Source organism: Scyliorhinus torazame, chromosome 8 (genome assembly GCF_047496885.1).
Source record: "Scyliorhinus torazame isolate Kashiwa2021f chromosome 8, sScyTor2.1, whole genome shotgun sequence".
Taxonomy (NCBI): Eukaryota; Metazoa; Chordata; class Chondrichthyes; order Carcharhiniformes; family Scyliorhinidae; genus Scyliorhinus; species Scyliorhinus torazame.
In genome coordinates, this window is record NC_092714.1 from 168,997,690 (window position 1) to 169,012,879 (window position 15,190).

At 47.2% G+C, this 15,190-nt stretch overlaps 1 protein-coding gene across 4 annotated transcripts in view; it reads left to right on the forward strand.

Annotated features, from left to right (window-relative positions):
• Positions 1–15,190, forward strand: part of pltp (phospholipid transfer protein) — a 200,640-nt gene that overhangs the window by 58,781 nt on the left and 126,669 nt on the right. Inside the window, exon 1 of one of the 4 annotated variants that reach the window (XM_072514494.1) lies at positions 485–517. The exons of the other annotated variants lie outside the window; for them this stretch is intronic. Coding sequence (XP_072370595.1) covers positions 500–517 — 18 coding nt within the window. The 5' untranslated portion in view covers positions 485–499. Of the gene's footprint in view, positions 1–484; positions 518–15,190 lie in introns of those variants that run through there. 4 annotated transcript variants of the gene reach the window in all.

A 15,190-nucleotide genomic window follows, 5' to 3' on the forward strand; every position in this document is an offset into this window, starting at 1 on the left:
ACTGTATACCACAGTTCCACCACCTCCTGTGGGTCTGTTCTGCCAGCTGGGCAGGGCATACCTGGGGATGGCGATGATGGTGTCTGGAACATTGTCTGTAAGGTATGATTCTGTGAGCATAACTGTCAGGCTGTTGTTGACTAGTCTGTGAGACAACGCACCCAATTTTGGCACAAGCCCCCATATGTTTGTAAGGGGGACTTTGCAGGGTTGACAGGGTGAAAAGGATTGTTTCTTGTGTCATGAGAATGTTGCTTTAAAAAATGTTTGGCTGCTCATGTTACTGCAGTGATGTCAGAGTGTGGATGGAGTTGAGCTCTGGTTCTGCTTTTTAGTTTCACTTTGAGAAAAGCTTGTGTATGTCTGTCTTTTTGGTTTTGTTTTTCAGTGTGTTGCAGCTGAAGTCAGACAAAGCAGCTGTACTGCAGTTCTCTCTGCCATGCTCATGAAAGACTATCTCTTGATCATTTGGTGAATTCAGAATTATAAATGTTTTCAAATGTGCTTCTGTTTAAAGGTTTGTTAAGTCTTCTGGGTGTTAAAGGGCAGCAGACAGATTACTTAGTGCTGTATTCTTTGGGGTGTATTTGATTTACTGATTGCTAAGATGTTCACGGTTTGTTTTAGAAAGGTTAACTTGAGTTCATAGAATAAACATAGTTTTGCTTTAAAAAATACTTTTCCTTTTCTGCTGTACCACACCTGTAGAGTAGGCCATGTGCTCCCCATACCACAATCTATTAAAAGTTGTGGGTCAGGTGAACCTCATGATGATACACTTTGGGATTCTCTAAACCCTGACTCATAACAATTGGGGTCTCGAGGGGGATAAAAGTCTATCTATTGGATTGGCTTAGTGAACGAAAAGACAGTGAGGGGTGAGCATATTGTGGTTGCTTTTCAGGTGTGGTATTTTAGTTTAAGTGGGGAGTGTGTTGTGGACAATGGCTCTCAGAGGCTCAGAAGTTTTTGGGGGTGGAGACGGTCACACGCAGTACCTTAGGGACAGAGACTAAAAGCAGACTGTTAAATTTGGCAAAAACATTGCAGTTAACATTACCTGACAAAATGCAAAAAGATGAGGTAATTATGGCGGTGGTTAAGCATTTAAAGTTGCCTGAGATACAGTTTGACTCATTGGAAATGGCAAAAATTCAGTTACAAATTAAACAAATGGAACATGAGAAAGAATTAAAGCAGCTTGAATACGAAAGAGAGAAAAAAGAAAAACAGAGAGAGAGAGATGGAACAGACAAAGAAGAGAAAGAAGAAAGGAGGAAAGAAAGAATAGCCCTAGCAGAACAAAAATAAAAAGAAAGGTAGATACAGATCAGGGAAAAAGATAGAGAGAGAGTTTGAACTTCAGAAAATGGCCATGAAACATGACAGTCAGTTAAAATTGGCAGACGTAAAGGGAAACATACAGTTGGATGATAGTGATGAGGATAGTGAGAAAGAGCATCATAGTCGAAGGCGTGGTGGGGATCTATTTAAATATGTCCAAGCATTGCCAAGGTTTGACGAGAAGCCTTTTTTATTTCATTTGAGAAGGTAGCTAAACAAATGAAATGGCCACAGGACATGTGGGTATTACTGATTCAAACAAAGCTGGTAGGTAGAGCTAGTGAAGTGTTTGCATCACTACCGGAGGAGGTATCTGGTACGTATAAGGAGGTGAAAAAATCCATCTTAGGTGCATATGAACTTGTGCCTGGAGCCTACAGACAAAGGTTTAGAAATTTAAGGAAAGAATTTGGTCAGACATACATTGAGTTTGAAAGGCTCAAACAGAGTAATTTTGATACGTGGATAAAGGCTTTGAAAATAGACCAAACGTATGAAGCTCTCAGAGAAATTATACTTTTGGAGGAGTTTAAAAATTCCATTCCTGATGTAGTGAGAACCCATGTGGAAGAACAGAGGGTTAAAACTGCGAGATTAGCAGCAGAAATGGCAGATAATGAATTTGTTCATAAATCAAAGCCAGTTTCAGCCTGTGAGGGATAGAAACTGGGGACATGAGAAATACTCAAGTGGTCGAGGCAAAGGTGATCTGATGGGAGATAATAAGGAGAGTGTACCTCAGATTAAAAAAGAAATCCAGGAGGGTGGAAGAGACATGAAATGTTTCAAATGTTTTCACTGTCATAAACTAGGCCATGTAAAGTCAGTGTTGGTGGTTGAAGAAAAGCACTGGAAAGGCTGACGTAGTAAAACAGGATAAGACAGTGGGGTCTGTTAGAATGGTAAAGGAAAGCCCAAGTGAAGCGAAGGAAGTGCAAGAATGTACAGACTGTTCGAGATGATTGATAAGGTGCCAGATGTATTTAAAGAATTTACTTGTGTGGGTAAAGTTTACTCGTGTATCAGGAGGAGCAGGTAAAGAAGTCACAATTTTAAGAGATACGGGAGCTAGTCAATCTTCAATGGTAAGAGATGAGGAGTTATGTAGGTTGGGAAGAATGTTGCCAGAAAAGGTGGTGATATATGGAATTCAGGGTGAGAGGAGTAGCGTTCCATTACATAAGGTAAGATTGGAAAGTCTGGTGAAGTGGTAGTAGGAGTAATAGAGAAACTATCTTGTCCAGGAATACAGTTTGTCTCGGGTAATGATATAGCTGGATCGCAAGTGGGAGTGATGCCTAATGTGGTTGATAAGCCAGTGGAAAATCAGACAACTGAAGTGTTAAAGGACAAATATCCTGGGATTTTTCCGGATTGTGTAGTAACAAGGTTGCAAAGTCGCAGGTTAAGACGAGGAGAAATCAAAGAGTGAAGATGAAGTTGAAGTGCAATTATTAGAAACGATGTTTGATCAGATGGTTGAAAAAGAACAAGAACAGATGGAGGGTGAGGCAGATATTTTTAGAGCAGGAAAATTGGCGGAGTCACAACAAAAAGATATAGAAATAAAACGGATGTATTAGAAAGCATACACAGAAGAGGAATCTGCGTGTATACCAGAGTGTTATTACCGTAAAAATGATGTCTTGATGAGAAAATGGAGACCTTTATATATTCAGGCAGATGAAAAGTGGGCAGAAGTTCATCGAGTAGTATTGCCGGTAGGGTATAGAAAGGAGGTGTTGCGAGTTGCACATGAGGTACCAGTGGGAGGTCATTTAGGAATAAGGAAAACTCTAACTAAAATCCAGAAACATTTTTATTGGCCTGGACTACATAAAGATGTAGTTAAATTTTGTCAATCATGTCACATGTCAAGTGATAGGGAAACCTCAAGCAATGATAAAACCAGCACCCTTAATACCCATTCCAGCATTTGAGGAACTTTTTACAAGGGCCCTAATTGATTGTAAATAAATCTAAAAGTGTGAATCAATATCTTTTGACGATAATGGATGTGTCTACTAGGTTTCCAGAGGCCATTCCAGTACGTAATATTACAGCTAAAAAGATTGTGGAGGAGTTACTTAAATTCTTTCCTAGATATGGACTACCCACAGAAATACAATCGGATCAAATTTTACCTCAAGGTTATTCAAAGAAGTTATGGGTAGCTTAGGAATAAAACAATTTAAATCAACTGCGTACCATCCAGAATCGCAGGGAGCGTTAGAAAGGTGGCATCAGACATTAAAGACAAATGTTGAGGGCTTATTGTCAAGATTATCCAGAGGATTGGGATAAAGGAATTCCATTCGTACTGTTTGCAATTAGGGATGCATCGAAGAGTCAACCAAATTTAGTCCTTTTGAACTAATTTTTGGTCATGAGGTAAGAGGACCACTTAAATTGATTAAGGAAAAATTGGTGGATGAGAAATCGGAAATTACATTATTGGATTATGTGTCAAATTTTAGGGAACAATTAAATCGAGCAGGTGAATTGGCTAGACAACATTTGAAAGCTGCACAAAATGTGATGAAACGGGTCGCGGACAAGAAATCCAAAGTTCGTAGTTTTGCCAGTGGAGATTAAGTTTTAGTGTTGTTGCCAGTGGTAGGTGAGCCTTTAAAAGCTAGGTTTTGCGGACCTTATCAGATTGAAAGGAAATTAAGTGAGGTGGATTATGTGGTAAAAACACCAGATAGAAGGAAGACTCACTGAGTATGTCATGTGAATATGCTTAAAAGGTACTTTGAAAGGGAAGGAGAGAAAAAGGAGGTTTTTGATGATAACTCAAAGTGACTGAACCAAATCCAGATGACTGTGAATTTGACATACCTCAAATTAAATTGGAAATTGAGGATGTCCTTAAAAAGTGGGATAAATGAGTTAGTTACTTGAAAGAGTTATTGATATCACATGGGCAAGTTTGTGGAGATAAATTGGGAAGTACTAAAATGGCTATACATGATGTAGATGTGGGAAATGCTGTTCCAATCAAACAACATCCATATCGACTTAACCCTTTAAAATTGGCACAGGTTAACAAAGAGATTGAGAGTATGCTTTAAAATGGCATAATTGAAGTGGGTTGCTGCCAATGGAGCTCACCCATAGTGATGGTACCTAAACCTGACGGTACCCAACGGTTGTGTGTGGACTATAGAAAGGTTAATGCAGCTACAAGAACGGACTCTTATCCTATCCCACGTTTGGAGGATTGCATTGAGAAAGTGGGACAATCAGTTTTTATTTCTAAACTGGATTTACTTAAAGGTTACTGGCAGGTACCTTTATCCGAAAGGGCGAAGGAGATTTCAGCTTTTGTGACTCCAGATGGTATATACCAATTCAAAGTTATGCCATTTGGCATGAAAAACACCCCAGCCACATTTCAACGGTTAACTAACAAAGTCGTTTCAGGATTACCCAATTGTGCGGTATACATTGAAGATCTGGTAATTTTCAGCCAGACATGGACAGAACATTTGAAACATCTGATGGAGTTATTTGGCCGACTTAAGGAGGCGGGTTTGGTGATAAACCTATCCAAAAGTGAATTTGGAAAAGCCCAAGTCACTTTCCTTGAGGAGTTTTTGATACCCTCGAGACAATGGGAAATAATGCGATTTCTTTGCATGAGTGGATTTGATCGAACATTTGTGCAAAAGTTTTGTAGCATGATTTCTCCACTGATGGACTTGCTTAAGAAAAGTCAAAAATTTCAATGGACAGCGGAGTTTCAACAGGCATTTGACTGCCTGAAAGCTGTGATAACCAATGCTCCTGTGTTGGATATTGCAAGGGACTCTGTGATCAGATTGAACTAAAGTATCTGACTTTAAAGAGAAATGCTGAGGCGTAGAGCAATGGACAGATCGTGCAGAGAGCTTCTTGTTCAAAGAGACTGTCAATCGAGAAGGAGTTCCAGTTGGAGGAAGGAGAACTGAACAAAATTGGACTATATTATTATACCTGTTTGCGTGTGTTGTTTTTTGAACTATAAAGTATATTTACTGTGTGCATTTGAAAAGGATGGTGAAAAGGTGAAAAATGAAACCATCTTGAAGTTGATGGGATTTTTTTCTTGGGGGGAGGTGTCATGAGAATGTCGCTTTAAGAAATGTTTGGCTGTTCATGTTACTGCAGTGATGTCAGCGTGTGGGTGGAGCTGAGCTCTGGTTCTGCTTTTTAGTTTCACTTTGAGAAAAGCTTGGGTGTGTCTGTCTTTTTGGTTTTGTTATTCAGTGTGTTGCAGCTGAAGTCAGACAAAGCAGCTGTACTAATGTTCGCTCTGCCATGAAAGACTATCTCTTAATCATTTGGTGAATTCAGAATTATAAATGTTTTCAGTAGTGAATGTAAACTCTGATGTGCTTCTGTTTTAAAGGTTTGTTAAGTCTTCTGGGTGTTAAAAGGACAGCATACAGATTACTTAGTGTTGTATTCTTTGGGATGTATTTGATTTACTGATTGCTAAGATGTTCACTGTTGGTTTTAGAAAGGTTAACTTGAGTTCATAGAATAAACATTGTTTTGCTTTAAAAAATACTTTTCCATTTCTGCTGTACCGCACCTGTAGAGTGGGCCGTGTGCTCCCCATACCACAGTCTATTAAAAGTTGTGGGTCAGGTGAACTCCATGATACACTTTGGGATTCTCTAAACACTGACCCATAACACTTGCATGCTATGAGGACAACGCATACCGTACATAGAGAAGGAAGGAGAGACTACAGAATGTAATGTTACAGTCATAGAAAAGGTCAACTTAATACGAGGTAGGTCCATCAAAAGTCTGATGGCAGTAGGGAAGAAGCTGATCTTGAGTCGGTTGGTACGTGACCTCAAACTTTTGTATTTTTATCCTGACGGAAGAAGGTGGAAGAGAGTATGTTCAGGGTGTGTGGGGTCCTTCGTTATACTGGTTGCCTTTCCGAGGCAGCGGGAATTATAGACAGAGTGAATGGATGGGAGGCTGGTTTACGTAATGGACTGGGCTACATTCACAACCTTTTTGTAGTTTGCTGCGGTCTTGGGCAGAGCAGGCTCCATACCAAGCTGTGATACAACCAGAAAGTATGCTTTCAATGGTGTATCTGTAAAAGTTGGTGAAAGCCGTGGCTGACATGCCAAATTTCCTTAGTCTTCTGAGAAAGTAGAGTCATTGGTGGGCTTTCTTGACTATAGTGCCGGCATGGGAGGATCAGGACAGGTTGTTGGTAATCTGGACACCTAAAAACGTGAAGTTCTCGACCCTTTCTACTTCATGCCCATTGATGTAGACGGGGGCATGTTCTCCTCTACGCTTCCTGAAGTCGATGACAATCTGTCATCAGCAAATTTGAAAATCGAGTTGGAGGGGAATTTAGCCACACAGTCACAGGTGTATAAAGAGTACAGTAGGGTGCTGAGGACACTGCCTTGTGGGGCACCGATGTTGAGGATGATCGTGGAGGAGGTGTTGATGCCTATCCTTACTGATTGTGGTCTGTGAGTTAGGAAGTTCAAGATCCAGTCACAAGGGAGGAGTTAAGGCCGAGGCCACGGAGTTTGGAGGTGAGCTTTGTAGGAATAATAGTGTTGAAGGCTGAGCTGTAGACAACAAATAGGTGTCTTTGTTATCTAGGTATTCCAGTATTGAGTACAGGGCCAGGGAGATGGCATCTGCTGTGGACCTGTTGCAGCGGTCGGCGAACTGCAGTGGATCAAGGCAATCCGGGAGGTTCGTCTGGTTGCGGCTATGCGGAGCTAAGTCACACATTCAGCAGCACCCGCTTAAAAACTGACTTTTGGGCTCTTTTCAGGGCCCCCAATGGAATTGTTTTGACTTTTCCCGGTGTGGGAAGGAGATTACAATAGTTCCCCGACAGTGTATAGCTTGGACCAGGAGCGGGGCGACTAAAAAAGTGGTGGTGACCCCAAAGAAGGTGCGAGGGAAGAAGAGCAAAATGGCGGCGGGCGGGGACCAGGCAGCGTGGATGCAGTGGGCGCAGGAGCAGCAGGAGGTTATCCAGCGCTGCTTCAGGGAGATTAAAGCTGGACCTGATGAAGGCTTCTATCGACAAGCTGCTGGAGACCCAGATGGCCCAGGGGGTGGCGATCCGCGAGGTCCGACAAAAGGTCTCCGACAACGAGGACGAGATCTTAGGCCTTGCGGTAAAGGTGGAGGCGCACGAGGCGATCCACAAGAAATGGCAGGAACGGTTCGAGGAGATGGAGAATCGGTCGATGCAGAAGAATTTGCGGATTCTGGGCCTCCTGGAGGGGTCAGACGGGGGGGCCTATGTGGTCACCATGCTAAACTCGTTGATGGGAGTGGGGTCCTTCTAGGGGCCCCTGGAGCTGGAAGAGGCCCATAGAGTGTTGGCGAGGAGGCCCAAGGCTAACGAGCCGCCGCGGGTGGTGCTGGTGCGGTTCCATCGGTTCGCTGATCGGGAGTGTGTGCTCAGGTGGGTCAAGAAAAAGAGGAGCAGCAGGTGGGAGAACGCGGAGGTTCGGATATACCAGGTCTGGAGTGCGGAGGTGGCGAAGAAGAGGGCCGGGTACAATCGGGCGAAGGCGGTGCTGCACAGGAAGGGGGTGAAGTTTGGCAAAATGCAGCCGGCGCGACTGTGGGTCATCTACAAGGACCGGCACCATTATTTTGAGTCTCCAGAGGAGGCATGGGCCTTTGTTCAGGCCGAGAAACTGGACAGGGATGGGTGGTCGGGGATTGCTGTTGGGGTGTTACACTTTGAGGGGGGGTTCTTTGCTCTTATTTCTGTTTGGTTCGATTAGGGTGGGTTGGGCACTGTTTTGGTTGGGTCTGTCGGGTGGGCTCTTGGAGGGGGGTAAGTAGATGGAGTAATGGTGGATGGCCAGTAGGGGGGATGGGGCCCCGTGGGGGAGGGGCCCCACGGGGGAGGGGGAGGCCTGAGTTGGGGGTGAGGGGACTGGACCTGTAAAAGGAGCAGTGACAGAGGTGGCGGGGCTGGGCAGGTGGAAAGCGCAGGCTTTTTCCTGCGCTGGAGGGGGCGGGGCCAGGGTGGGAAGCGAGGGTTGTTTCCCGCGCTTGGGATGGAAGGGGGAGGCGGAGAGCCTGTGGTTGGGTAATGGAGGAGGGTGGAGGGTGATGGAGGAGGAGGAGGGTATGTCCCACAATGGGAGGAGTTGAAGGAGAGGCGGGAGTAGCCGGGGTCAGCAGGAGTCAGCTGACTTGCGGGAGTGCAATGGGGGGAGTAAAACAGCTAGGAGGAATCCTAGCTTGGGGGGGGGGGGGGACCAGGTTGCTGCTGCTATGGTCAAGGGGGAGCTGGGGCGAGTAGAGCGGGTTGGGATGGGGGTCTGCCGCCGCGGGGTGCGGGCGCGTGGCTGGCCAAGGAGGGATTATGGCTAGTCGGCGGGTGAGGGGGGCGTGTAGCCCCCCCGATCCGCCTGATAACCTGGAATGTAAGGGGACTGAACGGGCCGGTCAAGCGGGCCCGGGTGTTCGTGCACCTGAAGGGGCTGAAGGCGGATGTGGTCATGCTCCAGGAGACACACCTGTAGGTGGCAGACCAGGTAAGATTGAGGAAAGGGTGGGTAGGTCAGGTGTTTCACTCGGGGTTGGATGCCAAAAATCGGGGGGTGGCGATCTTGGTGGGAAGGAAGGTGTCGTTTGAGGCGTCGAGCATTGTGACAGACAATGGCGGCAGGTACGTAATGGTAAGTGGTAAGCTGCAACGGGAGAGGGTGGTGCTGGTCAACGTGTACGCCACAAACTGGGACAATGCGGGTTTTATGCGGCGCATATTGGGTTGGATCCCGGACTTGGAAATGGGGGGGGGGGGGGGGGGGGGACTTTAACACGGTTTTGGATCCGGCACTGGATCGCTCCAGGTCTAGGATGGGTAGGAAGCCGGCGGCGGCTAAGGTGCTGAGGGGTTTATGGACCAGATGGGAGGGGTGGCCCTTGGAGATTTACAAGGCCGGGAGCTAGGGAATTTTCATTCTTCTCGCATGTTCATAAGGCTTATTCCCGGATCGACGACTTTATTATGAATAGGGCGCTGATAGCGAGAGTAGAGGATACCGAGTACTCGGCGATAGCCATTTCGGATCACGCGCTGCATTGGGTAGACCTAGAGCTGGGGGAGGAGAGGGACCAGCGCCCGTTGTGGCGCTTGGAGGTGGGGCTGTTGGCGGACGAGGAGGTGAGTGAGCGGGTCCGAGGAAGCATAGAGAGATACCTGGAGGCCAACGATAACGGGGAGGTCCGAGTGGGGATGGTATGGGAGGTGCTGAAGGCGGTGGTGAGGGGAGAGCTGATCTCCATTAGGGCCCACAAGGAGAGGAGAGAGCAGAGGGAGAGGCTGGTGGGGGAGATGGTGAGGGTAGACAGGAGTTATGCAGAGGTGCCGGAGGAGGGACTGTTGAGGAAGAGGAGTAGCCTCCAGGCCGAATTCGACCTGGTGACCACCAGGCAGGCGGAGGTGCTGTGGAGTATGGGGAAAAGGCAAGACGGATGCTGGCGCATCAGCTTCGGAAGCGGGACGCAGCTAAGGAGATCGGGGGAGTTAAGGATAGGGGAGGGAGTGTGGTACTGAGTGGGGTTGATATCAATGGGGTCTTCAGGGACTTTTATAAGGAATTGTGTCGGTCCGAGCCCCCACGGGAGGAGGGAGGGATAGGCCACTTTCTGGACCGAGTGAGGTTTCCGAAGGTGGAGGAGGGACTGGTAGCGGGATTGGGGGCCCCGATTTGGGCTGGAGGAGCTGGCCAAAGGGATAGGGAGCATGCAGGCGGGGAAGGCACCGGGGCTGGATGGTTTCCCGGTCGAATTCTACAAGAAATATGTGGACCTGTTGGGACCGTTGCTAGTTAGGACCTTCAATGAGGCAAGGGAGGAGGAGCCCGTTGGCCAAAGGGATAGGGAGCATGCAGGCAGGGAAGGCACCGGGGCCGGATGGTTTCCCGGTCGAATTCTACAAGAAATATGTGGACCTGTTGGGCCCGTTGCTAGTTAGGACCTTCAATGAGGCAAGGGAGGAGGAGCAGTCTCTGTCAGGGAGAGAATCTGAGAACATCTAAGAACTCAGAAGGCAAGTAAGTGATTTTTACTCATTTTTACTATTTATACCTTTTTCAAATTGTGTGGGTCGGGGGGAAACTGAAGTAACATCACAGAAAAGCTGTGACCTGAGTGGCTGGTTGGGAATCTACACTAAATTAAAAAAAATTAAGCATTGGTAACTAATTAAACATAATTACTTATAAGCCAGAGATCGGAGAGTACTATATTTAGCTTTCGCATTTATATTAGAAATTTAGTGCGAGGAAACAGATAGTTAACAGTAACTTAAAAAATATATATATATAAAAAATGTTTTTAAAAACTTTTAATTTTAATTAATTGACGCAATGTCAGTTAGAGGGGTGCAGTGCTCTGACTGTGAGATGTGGCAGGTCCGGGAGGCTTCCAGCGTCCCGGATGGCTTCATCTGCAGAAAGTGCACCCAACTGGAGCTCCTCACAGACCGCATGGTTCGGTTGGAGCAGCAATTGGATGCACTTAGGAGCATGCAGGTGGCGGAAAGCGTCATAGATCGCAGTTATATAAATGTGGTCACACCCAAGGTGCAGGCAGAGAAATGGGTGACCACCAGGAAGGGTAGGCAGTCAGTGCAGGAATCCCCTGTGGTTGTCCCCCTCTCGAACAGGTATACCCCTTTGGATACTGTCGGGGGGGATAGCCTATCACGGGAAAACAGCAGCAGCCAGAGCAGTGGCACCACGGCTGGCTCTGATGTTCAGAAGGGAGGGTCAAAGCGCAGAAGAGTAATAGTAATAGGGGACTCTATAGTCAGGGGCACAGATAGGCGCTTCTGTGGACATGAAAGAGACTCCAGGATGGTATGTTGCCTCCCTGGTGCCAGGGTCCAGGGTGTCTCCGAACTGGTAGAGGGCATCCTGAAGGGGAGGGCAAACAGGCAGAGGTCGTTGTACATATTGGTACTAACGACATAGGCAGGAAGGGGCATGAGGTCCTGCAGCAGGCGTTCAGGGAGCTAGGCAGAAAGCTAAAAGACAGGACCTCTAGGGTTGTAATCTCGGGATTACTCCCTGTGCCACGTGCCAGTGAGGCTAGAAATAGGAAGATCGAGCAGCTAAACACGTGGCTAAACAGCTGGTGTAGGAGGGAGGGTTTCCGTTATCTGGACCACTGGGAGCTCTTCCGGGGCAGGTGTGACCTATATAAGAAGGAGGGGTTGCATCTAAACCGGAGAGGCATAAATATCCTGGCCGCGAGGTTTGTTAGTGTCACACGGGAGGTTTTAAACTAGTATGGCAGGGGGGTGGGCATGGGAGCAATAGGTCAGAAGGTGAGAGCATTGAGGGAGAACTAGGGAATAGGGACAGTGGGGCTCTGAGGCAGAGCAGACAGGGAGAAGTTGCTGAACACAGCGGGTCTGGTGGCCTGAAGTGCATATGTTTTAATGCAAGAAGTATTACGGGTAGGGCAGATGAACTTAGAGCTTCGATTAGTACTTGGAACTATGATGTTGTTGCCATTACAGAGACCTGGTTGAGGGAAGGGCAGGATTGGCAGCTAAACGTTCCAGGATTTAGATGTTTCAGGCGGGATAGAGGGGGATGTAAAAGGGGTTGCGGAGTTGCGCTACTGGTTTGGGAGAATATCACAGCTGTACTGCGGGAGGACACCTCAGAGGGCAGTGAGGCTATATGGGTAGAGATCAGGAATAAGAAGGGTGCAGTCACAATGTTGGGGGTTTACTATAGGCCTCCCAACAGCCAGCGGAGATAGAGGAGCAGATACGTAGACAGATTTTGGAAAAGAGTAAAAACAACAGGGTTGTGGTGATGGGAGACTTCAACTTCCCCAATATTGACTGGGACTCGCTTGGTGCCAGGGGCTTAGACGGGGCGGGGTTTGTAAGGAGCATCCAGGAGGGCTTCTTAAAACAATATGTGGACAGTCCAACTAGTACTGGACCTGGTATTGGGGAATGAGCCCGGCCAGGTGGTAGATGTTTCAGTAGGGGAGCATTTCGGGAACAGTGACCACAATTCAGTAAGTTTTAAAGTGCTGGTGGACAAGGATAAGAGTGGTCCTAGGATGAATGTGCTAAATTGGGGGAAGGCTAATTATAACTATATTAGACGGGAACTGACGAACATAGATTGGGGGCGGATGTTTGAGGGCAAATCAACATCTGACATGTGGGAGGCTTTCAAGTGTCAGTTGAAAGGAATTCAGGACTGGCATGTCCCTGTCAGGAAGAAGGTTAAATACGGCAAATTTCGGGAACCTTGGATAACGCGAGATATTGTAGGCCTCGTCAAAAAGAAAAAGGAGGCATTTGTCAGGGCTAAAAGGCTGGGAACAGACTAAGCCTGTGTGGAATATAAGGAAAGTAGGAAGGAACTTAAGCAAGGAGTCAGGAGGGCCCGAAGGGGTCACGAAAAGTCATTGGCAAATAGGGTTAAGGAAAATCCCAAGGCTTTTTACACGTACATAAAAAGCTAGAGGGTAGCCAGGGAAAGGGTTGGCCCACTGAAGGATAGGCAAGGGAATCTATGTGTGGAGCCAGAGGAAATGGGCGAGGTACTAAATGAATACTTTGCATCAGTATTCACCAAAGAGAAGAAATTGGTAGATGTTGAGTCTGGAGAAGGGTGTGTAGATAGCCTGGGTCACATTGAGATTCAAAAAGACGAGGTGTTGGGTGTCTTAAAAAATATTAAGGTAGATAAGTCCCCAGGGCCTGATGGGATCTACCCCAGAATACTGAAGGAGGCTGGAGAGGAAATTGCTGAGGCCTTGACAGAAATCTTTGGATCCTCACTGTCTTCAGGGGATGTCCCGGAGGACTGGAGAATAGCCAATGTTGTTCCTCTGTTTAAGAAGGGTAGCCAGGATAATCCCGGAAACTACAGGCCGGTGAGCCTTACTTCAGTGGTAGGGAAATTACTGGAGAGAATTCTTCGAGACAGGATCTACTCCCATTTGGAAGCAAATGGACGTATTAGTGAGAGGCAGCATGGTTTTGTGAAGGGGAGGTCATGTCTCACTAACTTGATAGAGTTTTTTGAGGAGGTCACTAAGATGATTGATGCAGGTAGGGCAGTGGATGGTGTCTATATGGACTTCAGTAAGGCCTTTGACGAGGTCCCTCATGGTAGACTAGTACAAAAGGTGAAGTCACACGGGATCAGGGGTGAGCTGGCAAGGTGGATACAGAACTGGCTAGGTCATAGAAGGCAGAGAGTAGCACTGGAAGGATGCTTTTCTAATTGGAGGGCTGTGACCAGTGGTGTTCCACAGGGATCAGTGCTGGGACCTTTGCTCTTTGTAGTATATATAAATGATTTGGAGGAAAATGTAACTGGTCTGATTAGTAAGTTTGCAGACGACACAAAGGTTGGTGGAATTGCGGATAGCGATGAGGACTGTCAGAGGATACAGCAGGATTTAGATTGTTTGGAGACTTGGGCGGAGAGATGGCAGATGGAGTTTAATCCGGACAAATGAGGTAATGAATTTTGGAAGGTCTAATGCAGGTAGGGAATATACAGTGAATGGTAGAACCCTCTAGAGTATTGAAAGTCAAAGAGATATAGGAGTACTGGTCCACAGGTCACTGAAAGGGGCAACACAGGTGGAGAAGGTAGTCAAGAAGGCATATGGCATGCTTGCCTTCATTGGCCGGGGCATTGAGTATAAGAATTGGCAAGTCATGTTGAGCTGTATAGAACCTTAGTTAGGCCACACTTGGAGTATAGTGTTCAATTCTGGTCGCCACACTACCAGAAGGATGCGGAGGCTTTAGAGAGGGTGCAGAAGAGATTTACCAGAATGTTGCCTGGTATGGAGGGCATTAGCTATGAGGAGCGGTTGAATAAACTTGGTTTGTTCTCGCTGGAACGAAGGAGGTTGAGGGGTGACCTGATAGTGGTCTACAAAATTATGAGGGGCATAGACAGAGTGGATAGTCAGAGGCTTTTCCCCGGGGTAGAGGGTCAATTACTAGGGGGCATAGGTTTAAGGTGAGAGGGGCAAGGTTTAGAGTAGATGTATGAGGCAAGTTTTTTACGCAGAGGGTAGTGGGTGCCTGGAACTCGCTACCAGAGGAGGTGGTGGAAGCAGGGACGATAGTGACGTTTAAGGGGCCTCTTGACAAATACATGAATAGGATGGGAATAGATGGATACGGACCCAGGAAGTGTAGAAGATTGTAGTTTAGTCGGGCAGCATGGTCGGCACGGGCTTGGAGGGCCGAAGGGCCTGTTCCTGTGCTGTACATTTCTTTGTTCTTTGTTAAGGGAGGGGGGGGCCTTGCCCCCGACGATGTCCCGGGCACTTATCTCCTTGATCCTGAAGCGGGACAAGGATCCCCTGCAGTGTGGGTCTTACAGGCCGATTTTGTTGTTAAATGTAGGTGCCAAGGTGCTGGTGAAGGTCTTAGCCACGAAAATTGGGGATTGTGTGCCGCAGGTGATCCACGAAGACCAAACGGGAGGCAGTTGAATGCGAATGTGCGGAGGCTCCTGAACATTATTATGATGCCGGCGAGGGAGGGGGAGGCGGAGCTAGTGGTGGCGATGGATGCTGAGAAGGCCTTCGATAGGGTCGAGTGGGGGTACTTGTGGGAGGTGCTGAAGAGGTTCGGATTCGGGGAGGGGTTTGTCAGGTGGGTTAGGCTGTTGTATGAGGTCCCGATGGCGAGTGTTGCCACGAACAAGAGGAGGTCTGAGTACTTTCGGTTGCATCGAGGGACGGGGCAGGGGTGTCCCCTGTCCCCTCTGCTCTTCGCACTAGCGATTGAACCCCTGGCTATGGCAATGAGCGAGTCGAGGAACTG